At 37.2% G+C, this 16,866-nt stretch overlaps 1 protein-coding gene across 1 annotated transcript in view; it reads right to left on the bottom strand.

The window, feature by feature from the left end:
* Positions 1-16,866, bottom strand: part of SMARCC1 (SWI/SNF related, matrix associated, actin dependent regulator of chromatin subfamily c member 1) — a 144,848-nt gene that overhangs the window by 36,573 nt on the left and 91,409 nt on the right. The window contains exons 22-24 of the mRNA XM_045530371.1: positions 5,773-5,828; positions 4,131-4,248; positions 3,299-3,453 (exon numbers count right to left, since the gene is read on the bottom strand). Coding sequence (XP_045386327.1) covers positions 3,299-3,453; positions 4,131-4,248; positions 5,773-5,828 — 329 coding nt within the window. The remainder of the gene's footprint in view (positions 1-3,298; positions 3,454-4,130; positions 4,249-5,772; positions 5,829-16,866) is intronic.

The following is a 16,866-nucleotide window of genomic DNA, read 5'->3' as shown; positions in this document are numbered from 1 at the left end:
ATGTCAGAGTGTGACAAACAATTATCAAGGAAAACTCTTAATAACAAAGCTGTTTATAGACACAGAAGAACACAACTGAGAATAAGAGAAACTTGGATTGGCTACATAAGTTATACTAATTATAGTAATTTACATGAAATACTTACTGCCTAATTACCATGTAGCACAAAAATGATTATGTGTGCTGTGAACTTTTTTTTTTTTTTGAGACAGAGTCTCACTCTGTTGCCCTGGGTACAGTGCAGGGGAGTCATATTGGCTCACTAAAACCTCCAACTCCTGGACCTAAGTGATCCTCCTGCCTCAGCTTCCCTAGTTACTGGGACTACAGATGCGCACCATGACGCCCAGCTAATTTTTCTATTTTTAGTAGAGATGTGGTCTCATTCTTGCTCAGGCTGGTCTCAAACTCCTGAGCTTACAAAATCCTTCTGCCTCAGCCTCCCAGAGTGCTAGGATTACAAGTGTGAGCCACCGTGCCCGGCCTGCTGTGAAATTTATCAGATCCAGCTGTAAGTGGCACTGAAGGGTTCACATATGCCAAGTCATGTAGCATAAGCATTTGTACCACTTTCACAAATCAGAGGGAAACCTAGGTGTTTTGAGAATGAAGATACAAGCTCCTAGTTATTAGAAATAAAAATTACTGATGATGAGGGAGCGAAACTATAATGACCTGGGGAAAAATCCTTCTTTGTAAACTCTTCTAAACCAGGGGTCCCCAACCTGTGGTGAGTTGTACAATTATTTCATTATATATTACAATGTAATATTAATAGAAATAAACTACACAATAACTGTAATGTGCTTGAATCATCCGTAAACCATACTCCCCCCCATCCCTGGTCCATGGAAAAACTGTCTTCCATGAAAACAGTCCCTGGTGCCAAAAAGGTTGGGAACTGCTATTCTAAACTTTGTATGGAATGGCAAACCGCCAGGCCTAATGATCCATAAAAGTGGTTTCTCTGCAGTGAAGGAATCAAATAGTTGAAAGACGGACAGTAGTGTATAACAGACACATTTTTGTGCCCAAAGTTGCACATATTAACAGCTATGAAGTCACAGAAAAACATAAAGCATTCCAGAAACTTTTTAAGGTAATCTACCATTGTAGTTCCTTCGAAGGCAACATATAGCGAAGCACAGTGCCATAAAGAGAGGAAATAATGGGAAGGAAGAGAGAATGATGCTCTGTAAGGGAAGAGTATCCAAAAATGCTTAGCTGGTAATAAAACAGAGTGGATTCTGTTCGGTAGAACTGCAAGAAACTGTTCAGGAACGATGGGTAAGAAATGAGGCTTAAAAACTATGTAGGGTCATGATCATGAAAAAATCCTGAATTGTCTACTAAAGAGTTTGAAATTTTAGCCTGAGAGAGATAGGGAGAGGTTACTGAATAAAATAACATGCTCACATTTGAATTTTTACAGATTCCTGTACATAATGTAGGATTCCATTGATATGAAGTAAAAAATAGGAGAAACTAATCCATGGTGTTAGGAGACAGCCAAGTAATTACTCATGGGGGTGAGGCACAGCAACAGGAAGAGAACATGAAGAAGCTTCTGGAGGGCTGGTAACATGTTTCCTGAAGTAGGTGTTTGTTACAAAGGTAGGCTCAGTTTGTGAAAAATTCCATGTGTTGTAGATTTATATGCCCATTTATATAAATGCAAATCACTCTTCGAGAAAATCAGAAAACAAACAAAAAATTTGCTTTGGCTGTAGGAAACAAAATGGGACGGAGAAGACAGGCAGAAGTTTAAGGGAGGCTGACCTATGGGAGTGGCTAAGCATTAGCAGGTGACCTAAAGCACCATGAACGATTTGCTGGCTGAAACAGCTATGGAAAACAAAAGAACCAGAAGAGTCAAGGATGACCTGAGGTTGTAGGTTTGAAGACTGAGAAAGTGGGCAAGAAGGAGGGAAGCCCTCACGGCCTCTAGCTCCTCATTTATAAAGTGAGAGAATATGCCCAAGACAATCCTTAAGGTCTCTAAGACTCCTGATGACAGTATTAACAATAACAACTTCGACAACTCAGAGACAAAGGGGTGCCCAAACAGTCCAATGAGGCAGAAGAGAGACAGATTCAAAAAGATGTGACCAATGAAGGACCAAAACCTGACATATGTAAAGTAATAGGCAAATTACATTAGCAGTCACTTAAATAAGAGTGCACATCAAAATTGCCTAGAGGTGGGGGTTAGCAGAGAAGAGAGACTACCTAAAATTAGCTAAAGAATTATAAAGATCAGGAGGTATCTTTGAAAGAGACTGGAAAGTATGAATATGCATTACTTCAAGCTATTGTAATAATAACAATCAGGTGAGGTATATGTCTGCTGTGGCCTGCAAACATCCCTCCCACCCAATGGCAGGATCTGTGTCATATGAGTGGACATTTAAAACAGTGGTCTTATGGTTTGAAATGGTTCATTTATGGGTCTGTTATAAATCATGTTCCACAGATTTAACACTTAGAGAAGTAGATCGTAGTAGCTGAATGGTCTAGGGAAATAAAAAACCATGAAAGAGCATCTTTACCAATGGATCAAGAACAGCTCAAGGTAAAATGATTAGGAACGTTCTAGCAATCATTGTTTCTTGAAATGTGATGACCTAGAATGGAAGGAAACTACTTCTGAGGTAGAATGAAAAACAGGTGAAAAAAATTTTTTTAAACTTTACATATTCATGTTTGGAATTCTTTAAAATGTTAAATTAACACAAAGTGACGAAAATAACACTCTCTTGTCTTCTTAAATATGCTATGCAGCCGATACTATGTTATAAATAGAAAAAACCACCCCCAGAAAAGCTGGCAAATTCAAGAAAAAAAAAAGAGCTATTTTAGGTTCCCTCTCTCCTTTCAGTCTGTAAGATCAGGGTGAAGTACTTACGACAAGGAAATAGATTTCTGCCTTAAAAAATGATAAATATTTCAATCTGGTAGAAATTACTGGAATAGTCCAAGATAAGTCCTCCAGGGAAATTAAAAACAGACAATCAGTCCCTTAAAAAGACTTTAAAATTTGCCTTCAATCTCTGCAGTCTTCACAAGGCTAAATGACACAATGAACGGAATGAAAAAAGTCACCCTCTAGGACTGGATCTACTATTTCTATCATCGTCCTCCTGCTTGTGGATTTTTTAACCTAGAAATGCCGTTCAGGCAAATAGTCATCTCCTACTGGGAGCAAAGCTCTTTATACTAAATGTTCTTAATTAACTAAAAACAATATGACCATTCATGGCTTAAGAGAGCACTGGAAAAGGGCTGTCAGGAGCAAACCTTGGCTTTCGTAGCAGCTGAGGCAAGAGCAGCTGCTGCGGCTGTGGCAACATTTCCTTCAGAAATTTCATGTTCTACTTTCTTCTTCCCGATATCGTTTTCTCTTTCTTTACATGTATCAATGAGTTCTTTGCTCTCTTCAGTCTCCTTCTCTTCTGAAAGTATCAGAAAGCGTCATTACCGGTGTGCTCAGTCTAAACAATTGTTCTTTACTGTCTCACCTCTGCCACGTGACAAACTAGGACAATGCCTCTTTTTTTTTCTTTTTAAAGAATTTTGTTGAATCATTTCATGCATTTAAGTCTGCCTGTATTTAGGCTGTATTTTCTAAATAGTACACTTTATCTTCCCTTCATTTATCTAAGCTCTCTCTGTAGGTCCCCTGGATATAAAAAAAAATAAAATTAAGGGGAACTAAGCATAAGACCCACATATTTGTTCATCAGTCAGTGAAATGCTCTAGGAACCCTAGGGTATGCTGGATATCAGACGCTGATGACAGAGTACTTCCAGTGAGCATGACAGGCATGATGGGGTACATCAGCAACTGTCACTGAAAAAAAAAATGGCATGTCTGTGAGATGACTTCAATCATGTTGAATAACTGGTTCATCTATACAGTAAAGAAAACAGCGGGGCAAAATACAGCTACCTGCATTAGCACTGGTACCTATACGCTAAATGAAACTCGAATGCATACTTAATGATGCATTATAAATCCAAATAATAAATACAAAATAAATGAGGAAATATTTCTACATAAAATACCACCTTTCTTCAGTACCTTTTTACAGTTTTACATGATAGTCTCTAAGGAGTTTCCTCAAATTACCTGATTTGGTATCCTCACTAACTTCACTATCCTGCTGTTCCTTCTCACTGTTTTTTTCATTTTCTCCATCTTGTGCTTTATCACCTTCTTCTGTTTCATTTTCCACTTTGTTTTCTGCCTGAAAGGGGTACAAGAGGATAGGGAGTGAGCAAAATCAGCCCTTTACGAGTAATACCATCTTTGAATAAAAAAGATACCCCTATTTTGGCAAAAAGAGGACTAGATTCAGAAAAGACTTGTAGAGAAGAGCTGGAAAAGAAATTAATAAATTCACAGAAATACTTTTTACCCCCTCAACACTTAAGTGTTCACAAGGTAATATGCCTCCCAAAGCACACAGTCCCTTCTCTCTGCATCCTTTGCTAACAAAGCCACAGTTTCAATTCCCAAAGGAATGTCAGGGGAATTAATTGATACTATTTATTGATTAAAAACATAAGGAGAGCCACAACAGAGCATCAGTGATCATGCTTTGGGGACTGAAAACTTCAATCCTTCAGGTCAGCATTTGGTATCATTTGTTGATTTTTAAGTATCTGTGACCTTAAATTATGTAACATTGCCTATAAAATGGACAGACTATCACTGACTTGACAAATTAAATCAAATCATAAATGTAAAGTACAAAGCATGGCCTTTGGAACACTGTAGGAATTATAATCAATTTTATTATTGTCCTCTTTTTATATAGAATTTTAGAATACTACATGCAATCAAGACCTTAAATCTCTGCTTGTATATATTCACTGAAATACTGACCGACTGCTAAGTATGTGCTATAACACTATAAAGAATACAAAGACGCACACTCTGATTATGAAGAGGCTGTAAAGTACTTTTCTGCCTAGCTTACTTTGCATTCACAGTCTCTTATGAAACAGGGATCGGGCCACTAACATACTGGGCACTTTCATGCTGTTCACACACTGTTCTTGGTGTCTCTCCTCCCCCACCCGTTGGAATCTTTGATTCTCTATCTTCCATTTCAGTTTACATAATTCTACTTGCTTTTCAAAACCTACCTACCCCAAATGTCAGCTTCTCATTAATTCTTTTCTTTTTTTTTTTTTTTTTGGAGATAGGGGTCTCCGTCTGTTGCCCAGGCTGGAGTGCAGTAGCATGGATCACAGCTCACTGCAGCTTCGAACTCCAGGGCTCAAGCGATCCTCCTGCCCTCAGCCTCAGCCTCAGCCTCTGGAGAAGCTAGGACTACAGGCACAAGACACCACACCCAGCTTCTTAAATTCTTTTCTACATGTTCTTCTGCTGGCAGTTAATCCTCCTAGAAAAATCACTTAATATTCTGTCATTCTATTCTCGGTACAAGTACAGGACCTAAACCCTACAATTCATTATTCAGAAGAACCACAACTTGTATTTCACATTCACAACTGTGCCTGAAAGGGGCACAAAAGAAAAGGATAGGGAATGGATGTATCTTCACCCAATGGATAAATGAAAAATATCTTATATTATGCCTTGAGAGAACTATACCTTAAACCAGCAAAGTCCAAGTGGCTAACAGAACTATTTACAGTCCCCTGAGGGACTTGAAAGATAACAAAAAACCCAAACCATTAGCCTCTGAAAGGCATTGCTCTCTGTGGCTTTTCTATTGTGAGACAATTCAAACAGACTTTACCTTTTCAGATTGCTGACCATCAGGGTCTGCTTCCATTTTTTCCTCTTCAGCACCTTCTACAAGTAAAAGAATATGCTTACATGAATGTTTAATTTGTGGAAAAGCACTAGGCTTCGGATTTTCACTTTTCTGTATGTATAAAAATAAAAGTTCAAAACATTTTAAGTAAAAAAGGCAAAAAACTAAAAATAATTCATTATAATTTGACAGACACTTAACTAGTATATATTCTGAATCAGGTACTGGGTTAAACACTGCTGAGACAGATATTCACTCAAATCTCAAGAGCATCACATTCTGGCTGAAGGGGACACACACCATGTTCACCACAATATAAGAGGCACATATGAACAAATCACATGAGAAAACTATTATTTTACATATGAGAAAATTATTAATTTTCTATGCTTTTAGCAACCTAATAAAATAGTGTCACACTATATAACAAAAAAACCCTAGGAATGGCAGGGAAAAAATAAAAATATACATCATAGTGGAGGATTTGCACACACCTCTCAGTTAAGATATAAAACAGATATGAACACAGCAAGATGGTTCTAATGTACATGTGCAAAACTGTACACTCACCAATTAGAGAATACACGTTAATTTCAAGCTCACATAAAACATTTTAAAAATAGTGATCACAAATTAGGTCATTAAGTGAGTCTTCACAAATTTCAATTAATCACTACCATACAGATCAATTTCTCTAACCACAATACAATGAAATTTGACCTTTAAAATGTAAATTTCTCTGTGCTTGGAAACACACTGAATTTTAGGAAATCAGTAAAAGTAGTACTTTCAGAGAATCATACATTAGAAAACAGAAGAAAAGAGAAGAAATAAAATGAGAGGAGAGGGGAGGGGAGGAGAGGAAAACACAGAGGCAGTGGCACTCTGGAACGCTGAGGCAGGAGGATTGCTGAGCCCAGGAGTTTGACACCAGCTTGGGCAACTTACTGAGACCCCCGTCTCTACTAAAAATAGAAAAAATTGACTGGGCGTGGTGGCGTAGTCCCAGCTACCCAGGAGGCTGAGGTGGGAGGATCATCTGAGCCCAGGAGTTCGAGGTTACAGTGAATGCTGATTGTGCCACTGCACTCCAGACTGAAGACAGACACTGCCACGAAAAACCAACATGCCCCACCAAAAACAGACATTTAGAAAAACTGAAATAACTAAAAAACTTAAAACAAAAACAGAGGTCCAGATGTTTTTTACTCAGGAATTTCACCAAACTCTTAGGGAAAAGATGATTACAATCTCTTCCAGAGAATAAAAAATGTGGGAATGTCCCCTAACACACTCTATGAGGTCAGTATAACCTTGATTCACAAATCAAATGACAATAGATGTTTCTGATCCCCAAAAAGACTGTTAACAAAAGTCCTGTAACAGGCCAGGCAAGGTGGCTCACACCTGTAATCCCAGCACTTTGGGAGGCTAAGGTGAGAGGATCACTTGAGACCAGGAGTTCCAGACTAGCCTGACCATAAGCAAGACCCTGTCTTTACAAAATATAGAAAAATTAGCTGGGTGTGGTGGCGTGCACCTGAAGCCCCTGCATCTAAAGGCAGGAGGATCCACTGCTTGAGCCCAGGAGTTGAGGCTGCAGTGAGCTATGATGACACCCACTGCGCTCCAGCCCCAGACAACAGAGCAAGACCCTCTCTCTCCCACCTCCCCACAAAAAAATCCTGTAACAAATGTCATTGTTCACAGAGATATGCCAATAGATTTCCTTTTAAAATTAAGAGCAAGACAAGGATACCAGTATTACTACTTCCCTTCAATATAGTCACGGAAGTGAAACCGAACATAATTAAGAAAAAGAAATTAAAAGAAGATTAGAAAGAAGAAAACAGTTAAAATTTACAGAGAATAAAACTATAATAATCTGCAGAAAAGTTATTAAAAATAATTACAGGGTTTAGTAAGGTGCTGACCTATAAAACTAACACATAAAACCAACCGCATTTTGATATGAAAAGAAAAGAAAATTCTGAATAAAGACATAAAAAGACAAAATTTGAATAATATCTTAAACAAAACACAAAAAGTGATAAGAATAGACAAACAATTATTAAAATCAAGGAATTCTGTTCATTAAAACTCTTCAAAAAGAAGAAACAAGTAACAAAATGGAAGAAAACAGATGTACCGCAGTAACTCATAAAAGATTAGTACATAAGATTTATAAAGAAAAAAGACAAATACTATAGAAAAGTGAGCAAGAGACTATTCTGTTGCTTTATAGAAGTATACAGGACCAATAAACCTCAGGAAAGATATTCAACTTAAATGCAGTATGAGAGATATGTAATTTAAGACCATAATGAAACGTCATTTTACACCTGCTAGATCAGCAGAAAGTCTAATACCAGGAAGTGTTGGATCAAGTGTCGCTGGTGTGTAAAATGGCACATACACTTTGGGGAAAAAACTGTTATTTCCTAAAACATTGCTACCCTGCTACCCACAGGACCAGTCCACAACAAAACAGGGAGTTGAATAAGAATGTTCAATACTTCTTTACTGAGAAATTCATCTGATGAAGAAATAACTGAATTAAACAACAGTGAGCTTAGTTATGCAAACTCTTTACCTTGATATGTCAGCCAATCTACCAACCACACTTTCAACAGCACTACATCTAAGAGAAACCCTGGATATGTGCACAGTGAGGCATACAGAACACTATACATGCATGCCTGACACAGCAAACACAAGAAAGAATCAAAATCTTTCATTCAATAAAAAAATGGATAATTATATTGAATTATATTCACACAACAGAACACTTTGCAGCAGTGAAAATAAATGGATACATGAATAAAGCAACTACATGGATAAATTTTGAAACCTTAATACTGAATTTAAAAAAAAAAAGAGAGAAAGAAAAAAGCCTCAGAAGTCTAAATATACCATGTTTTGCAGAGCTTAAAAAGTAAAATTACACCTAACACATATTATGTCTGTAATACAATTCATTTAAAAAGTACTTAGAATGACATTCAAAATTTAGGATTCTTAGTGCTGCAAGTGGGATGGTGGAAGAAAGACATATAAGAGGAACATAATGATTCAAATTATTGGTAATTTTGCAATTCTTAGATCAGATGAAATATATAACCTGCATTAAGAAACATTAAAATATAATAATGAGGGGACCTGAACAAAAAAACTAAACAAAAACCCAAAAACTTCACAGGTTAGTCTTAATTGAACATGCATTAGGTCACTTTGGCTGAGTCAGCTTAATTACAGACTAAGTATTATTTGGGAAAATGTAATAGGATTTTTATTTTGCGAAGATATCTGCTTTTGAAATGACTACCTACAATCTGTAGGTCTACATTCTACACTTTCTCTATGGTAAGGCAAGCCAAATTTGATATAAACTCTTTAATTAGCTATGATCCCAAGATGAATACTTACATAATATTATTAATATCAATTTATATGATGATGGTACAGTTAAAGACAGAACCTGGTGGAAGTGGAAGGGACAGTGCTCAGACTTTTTTTTTTAAAAAACAGATGGAGTCTCAATATGTTGCCCAGGCTAGACTCGCTGGACTTAAGTGGTTCTCCCACCTCAGCCTCCCAAGTAAGGGACTACAAGTGTGCACAAGTGCACCTAACTCAGGGTTCAGACTTCTAAGGAGATGTCTATTAAGAGTTTAATTATGTGTTGTGTTTTTCTCAAGATGCTATATAAAAGAGTATATAAAGTGCTTTTTATTCTGTAAGATTTTTTTGAAGCTACTATTAGATATTATGTTATGACATATATATATATACACACACGGATTTTTGTTCATGGTTTTTGGCTTAAAATTTTGATAATCCTTGTCTTTTTTGACTTTTTAAAATCTTCCTAACGCAGGATCTGATTGTGAGTCAAAAAACCTTCATTCCAGGGAGGGTCCTGCCTCATATTTTAAAGGAAAGAATGTTATATTGAGAAGTCAAAAAAAAGTCTGTATAGACATGCCTTATTGGGTTTAGATTATGAGATTTTAATTATATTTTTATATGACTGTCAATCATGCCTATATAGTAAAGTTGGAGTTTATTATATGCACTTGTGAATTCTTTTAAAAGTTCCTCAGTTTTGATTTCTAATACACAGTCCCTAACTTATGATGGTTTGACTTGAGGTATTTCAACTTTATGATGATGTGAAAGCAGTATGTTTTGAGTACCCACACAACCGTTCTGTTTTTCACTTTCTGTACAATATTCAATAAATTGCCTGAGACATTCAACTCTTTACTATAAAACAGACTTTGTGTTACATGATTTTGCCCAACTACAGGTTAATATAAGCGATCTGAGCACCTCTAAGGTGGGCTAGGCTAAGAAATGATGTTTGGTAGGTTAGAGGTATTAAATGCATTTTCAACTCATGATATTTTCAACTTATGATGGGGTTTACCGGGATGAAACCCCACTGAAAGTTGATGAACATCTGTACAGCAAAGATCAACAGGCATAATCCATATAAACTGAAGTATTTTGGCTTGGTATTTTTTAAGAGTATATAGCAGTCCTGAGACCAAAAAGTTTGAGAACTGCTAGTATAATCGATTTCTGTCTTGTCAGGGCAAAACAGAATGTACTCCATACAACCATTTGCCCTGAAAATATAGATAAGGCAACATGGCAGGAATCAGTGCAACACTTCTGGGAGACTAATTATGTCGTTCCCTAAATTAAAGTTTAAGTATTCCAAAAAGCCAGCAATATACAGACCAAACGCACAAGTTTTGCATCTCAATATCTATAACCTAGCTAGAACCTACCTTTCTTTTTTTTTTTTTTTTTTTGAGACAGAGCCTCACTCTGTTGCCTGGGCTAGAGCACCATGGCATCAGCCTAGCTGACAGCAACCTCAAACTCCTGAGCTCAAGCAATCCTCCTGCCTCAGCCTCCCGAATAGCTGGGACTACAGGCATGCGCCAGCTAATTTCTTTCTACTTTTTTTAGTAGAGATGGGGTCTCGCTCTTACTCAGGCTGGTCTGGAACTCCTGAGCTCAAACGATCCGCCCGCCTCGGCCTCCCAGAGTGCTAGGATTACAGGCGTGAGCCATCGCGCCCCGCCTAAAACCTACCTTTGTCGGCTACTCTTTCCATCTCCTTATTTGAACTTTATGTTGTAGCCAAACTGGTTTTCTTCCTACCCTCTGAATAACCTACCATTTCCGTTTCTGTGATTTTGTCTACACTGTTGTACAGAATTGTATAATGGCTCCAAATTGCCCAGTCACATTCTAAAACTCTTTTTCAAAGTTAAGCTCAAATTATACTTTGTGAAGTCTTCATCAGTCTAAAATTATGTGCCTTCTTGTGCTAATTCTTTCAGCATTTCCTGTGCACAGTCCTCCTTGAACAATTAATACTATACTTTTTATCTCTAACCTTCCAACACTGGAATTGATTTTTCGAGTGTATATAATGTAGTACAAAAAATAGCCTCTATTATTAGAGGATGTTAACTGTATCTTATATGACATGAATTGCCCACAGCAAGAGGTACATTTCAAGCAAAGAGAATGTCTATTACAATTTGATGAAACAGTCCCCAAAAGGCAGACAATTATATAATGAAAACCAATTTCTTCCTGAAAATATATATCTTATTACTTACTAAATATGAGTCATTAGGAAATTCATTTAAATCCTAGCCAGTCCTTAGAGGTTACATGTTCATTTATGAGTTGTTCAGAAGTTTGATTCTTTAAATAAATCCAAAGGAGCCCCTTAAATATAACAAAGACAAAGAGAGCCCACTCCACATGATGTAAGTCTGATGATCAAATACTGTTCCATATTTTTGTTAAGTGCACTGGCCTACAGTTTTTTTCCGCACATGGTGTTTTAGAAGTGCCTGACTTTAAAAATAATTTTATGGAAATCCTCGTGGTGACAAGAGTGAGGCTATTTATAAGCTATGAATACTATCCGAGGCAAGAATTCTAACACTCACCTCTGGGATTTATGTTCCTAGAAAGTGACCTTTTCGATATTATTATTGTCAGGATGCTCTTCTTGACCTCCTAATGGATGAGAGACTAGTCCTTAACCTTCTTGAAAATTAGAAATGGGCCAGGCATGGTGGCTCATGCTTGTAAACCTAGCACTTTAGGAGGCCAAGGCAGAGGGTTTGCTTGAGGCTAGGAGTTTGAAACCAGCCTGAGAAACAAAACCAGATCCCATCTCTACAAAAAATAGAAAAATTAGCTGGATGTGGTAGCTCCTGGTAGCTCCCAGCTACTAGAGAGGCTGAAGCAGGAGGATCACTTGAGCCCAGGAGTGTGAGGCTGCAGTGAGCTATGAAGATGTCACCGCACTCTAGCTGAGGCAAGAGACCAAGACAACCTGTTGCAAGGAAGAAAAAAAAAAAGGAAAACTAGGAATGATTAGTTGGGTTCCTCCACACAACAGTGACAACTGGGTCAAAATGTACTTTTTGGAGCCTTGTATTCTATAGGCTGTTAAGGAGGCGCAGTAGACAATCTACTCATTGATATAAAAGAATCATATCTGATCATTCTATTTGTGATTTAGTTTTCCCATAAAGCATAGTTAACTGTAAGGAAAACACATCAATTATCTGAATATCTCTAACTTCTCTAAACTAGAAATAAAATACAGCAAAACAGATAAAATCAATACTGGATATCAGAAAATACAAATGAGGATTACAATAAAAAGTCTCTGACAGACCCTTGACTGTGCATGCATATTCCATCTCTCTTGATGGAAAGGGGCGAAATCATAAAAAGGGGCTAAGATGTATGTATGGTGATAGTTATTGTACGAAAATATCCTTATCTTAACAAAATGAATGGTGAATTATTTAGGGTGCAAAGAATCATGACGTCTTCAAATTACTTTGAAATAATTCACCAAAAATAATATAATAAAAAATTTAGTTAGATAGCTATATAGATAAATACGGCAGGGTTGAACCTAACTGGCAGGTATACAGGATTTCACTGTGCTACCCTATCAATATTTCAGTAGGTTTGCTACAATAAACACATCAGCAGAAAGGCTATTTTGTTTCATTTCCAAGTCAAGTAAATAAAAATTTAATAAAGCTATTTAATAAAATCCTTAATAAAGCTTTATAATAAAAGCTTTAGTGACATAGTAAAGTTTCTTTGATATTCAAATATATTACATAAGTTACCTAAATAACAGATCAATTTAACAACTTCTAGATGGAGGTCTATGCTCAATCTAATAGTCAGAATAAGACCTTAAAAATATAGTCAGACTGGGCACAGTGCTCATGCCTCTAATCCCAGCACTTTGGGACACTGAGGAGGGAGGATATCTTGAGGTTAGTAATGCGAGAAGACCCTAGGCAACATAGCAAGACCCTACATCTACAAAAAAATTTACAAAACTATCCAGGTGAGGTGATGGGTGACTATAATTCCATATACTCGGGAGGCTGAGGCAGGAGGATCACTTTAGCCCTGGAGTTCAAGGTTGCAATGAGCTATGATTATGCCATTGCACCCCACTCTGGATGACAGAGCGAGACCCCGTCTCTAAAAAATTCTATATATATACGTGTATGTATGTCACAGACTTTGACACTGTTTTTGTTCAAACACTTCCACTGCCTCCACCTCACTTAAAATACTAAAATTTTACAGTGGCCCACAAGCCACCTTATCATCTCACGTGACCCTTCTTCCCCCCACCAATCCAACTACTTATAAATGAGACTGTTTGCTGTTCCTCAACTATGCCAGGTAGCTCCTGCCCAGGGGCCTTTACACTGGCTGCTTCCAATGCCTAGAACACTCTTACCCTATGTCTACATCGTATGCTTGCTCACCTCATTTACATCTTTGCTCAAATATCACTTTCTCAAAGAGACAGATATTCTCTGACCATGTAAAATTGTAATTCTCCAAACTTCACCTTCACCATCCTCACATCCTTATTTTTCACTATAGCACTTATCAACCAACATATCTTTTCTATATACTTAATTTATACATTCTAAGTTTAATTTATTTGATTATATTTGCTGTCCATCTTACACCTCTAAAATATAAAGTCCATGAAGGCAGGAATTTTGGCCTACTTTGTTCACTAGTACCCAAGCAACTAGAACACAAAGAAATGATATGATAACATGACACATTTACAGTTTTATTCATTCTTGTGAGTTAAGAAATAAAAAGTCTAGTTGAAGACTGACCTTCTGTCCGAGAATGCTTATCTGGCATAGGCTCATACAGTGAATCACATTGACTGAATTTTAGTATGAGTTTTGCTGGCATTCAGTGGTATATAGATGAATCAACCACAACTCATCTGCCTGGTGCATTTGACTGTTTGCTTAAGTAGATTCCAAGTTCTCAGGAGGGTGGGTCCTTTACTACGGTATTTCCCATAGTATATGAGACAGTACAATACTTTGGAGTTACTATATGTGTAAAGATCCTTATTCAGTTAATGAAAACTACACAGCCATACCTATATATATTACTTCTGGAAGCTTGCTACACTGAAAAGAGGCTGAGCTTTGAAATCAAACAGATTTAGGTTGAAAATTTAGTTCAGATAGACACATACATATGTAACCTCTCAATGCCTCAGTTTCCTTGTACATATTCTGTACAAGGAAATAAAAACAATGCTACTTACTCCAAAGGGTTCTCCTGAAAAGAAACTAAAACGACCAATCAAAAACCCCTATATATAATATGGGTCAAATATGGATACTTAGCAAGAAATGTTGGTTTCCAATTACATCTGAGAATTTACAAGATTCTTTCATTTCTTTTGATTTAACTTATCTCACCTTCCCTTTTATCTCAGGGCAAATGAAACAATAATATTAGGTTATTAAGTATGAAATGTCCAATTTCCTTAAGTACTAAGTTTGACAGTTGATATCTCTGACATTTCACTTTGATACTTCTTGTTTTATTTTTATTGTGAAGGTAAATCTTCAGTTTTTCAAATGCACGTTTTGGTTTCTGATTATCTTTCAAAAAAATTTTAAAGCAATTTTTGTGACACCATGGGTAAGTAAAAAATTCCTGCTATTTTCAAGTATGAGTTCCATCCTAGAACCAATGCAGCGTACACAGCTGGAAATACCAACAAAGAGTGTGGGAAGGATGTGGCTAACGAACGCACAGTGTGTCCATGATTTGAGAAGTGCCACTGTGGTGACTTTAATCTTAAAAATGAGCCACGTGGGCCGGGCGCGGTGGCTCACGCCTGTAATCCTAGCACTCTGGGAGGCCGAGGCGGGTGGATTGCTCGAGGTCAGGAGTTCGAGACCAGCCTGAGCAAGAGCGAGACCCTGTCTCTCCTAAAAATAGAAAGAAATTATATGGCCAACTAAAAATCTATATAGAAAAAATTAGCCGGGCATGGTGGCGCATGCCTGTAGTCCCAGCTACTCGGGAGGCTGAGGCAGCAGGATCACTTAAGCCGAGGAGTCTGAGGTTGCAGTGAGCTAGGCTGATGCCACAGCACTCACTCTAGCCTGGGCAACAAAGCGAGACTCTGTCTCAAAAAAAAAAAAAAAAGAGCCATGTGGGTGACCTGAGACCAAGGTGGATAATGATGAGCTGAAAGCTGTAGTGCAAGTGAATCCATCTCAACCAATGCATGAAAAGCAGCAAAGTCTGATGTTACTATTCCAACAATATTGGACCATTTGAAACCAATCGGCAAGGTAAAGAAGCTGGATACATGGGTTCCACATAAATTAAACAAGTGTTAGAAGAGAAATTGTCTCAAAGCTAACCCTCCTTTGTTGTCACAACATAAAGGTGAATCATTTCTACGTTGTACTGTTGTTACATGTGACAATGTATGAAAAATGGATTCTTTTTGACAATTTCAAGTGTTTAGCACAATGGCTGGATAAAGTCAAAGTGCTGAAACACAGTCTAAAACCAAATATTCAACAAAAAAAGCTACAGGTATCTGTCTGGTGGTCCAGCACTGATATTACCCACCATAGCTTCATGAAACCTGGTCAATCAATTACAGCAGATGTCTACTGCAACTGGACAAAATGATGCGGATGAGCAGTCTTTGATCATTGATATGAGGCGGCTGAGACTGGTCAACAGAGACATGCCAATCCTCTTGCATGACAATGCTCAAACACATGCCACAAAAACAATGCTGCTCAAACTACAGTGGCTGCACTTGGCAACTCCCTGTCATCCACTGTATTCACCAGACCTTGAACCAACTGACTACCACTTCTTCTTCCAGGCTTTGGACTTCTTGCAAGGAAAAATATTCAATTCTCAACAAGCTGTACAAAATGCCTTTTGTGATTTCATTGCCACTCACTCTCCAGGCTTCTTCGGTGCTAGCATAAACAAGCTACCATTAAGATGGCAAAACCATGTCAATAGTTTAAGCGCAGACTTTGACTAATTGTACTGCTTCTTGTTTAAGATATAATGAACTACACTTTAGATTCAAAATTGGACATTTCATATTTAATGACTTAATATTTTTAGTTAAATACAAAAGGTCTCAAATATATTATTTTTTGTATGCCTAGAGCAGTCTCTGATCAAAGAAAATCAAAAACATATACAAATTTAAAGAAACCAATAATTTTTGGTGAATGACCATAGTTAGAGAATACACTGAAAAAGCCCCTTCTCATAACCTAACACTAATTTCCTAAATAATTCCCATGGGCAATCTGTTAAAATATAAACATAAGAGGTGTTTAACTGAGTGTTCACCCAGCTTTACTTATATTTCACCAAATACTGCACATATTCATGCCCTAATCCAAATTTACAAAGAAAGGTTAGATAGGTCAATGACAAGAATCCAAAGTCCTGTATTTCATTAGGAAGCACATTTTTTCCTGTATCGTAATTTTACGATAGTTAATACACATAAAGTAACACATGAAATTAATTATCACAATAAACAGTACCATGAACGTACTACCTAAGTACACAATTATTGTGCTAAGTAAAATCCTACTTCATTCTGTTTCAAATCAGTGTGGTATACCATAAAGCACAATTTTGTTATATGAAATGTAAATAATACACTGT

The sequence above is a fragment of the Lemur catta genome, chromosome 18 (assembly GCF_020740605.2).
Source record: "Lemur catta isolate mLemCat1 chromosome 18, mLemCat1.pri, whole genome shotgun sequence".
NCBI classification, from domain to species: Eukaryota; Metazoa; Chordata; class Mammalia; order Primates; family Lemuridae; genus Lemur; species Lemur catta.
Note: the sequence above shows the minus strand (reverse complement) of the source record. Positions and strands in the feature narration are given on the sequence as shown.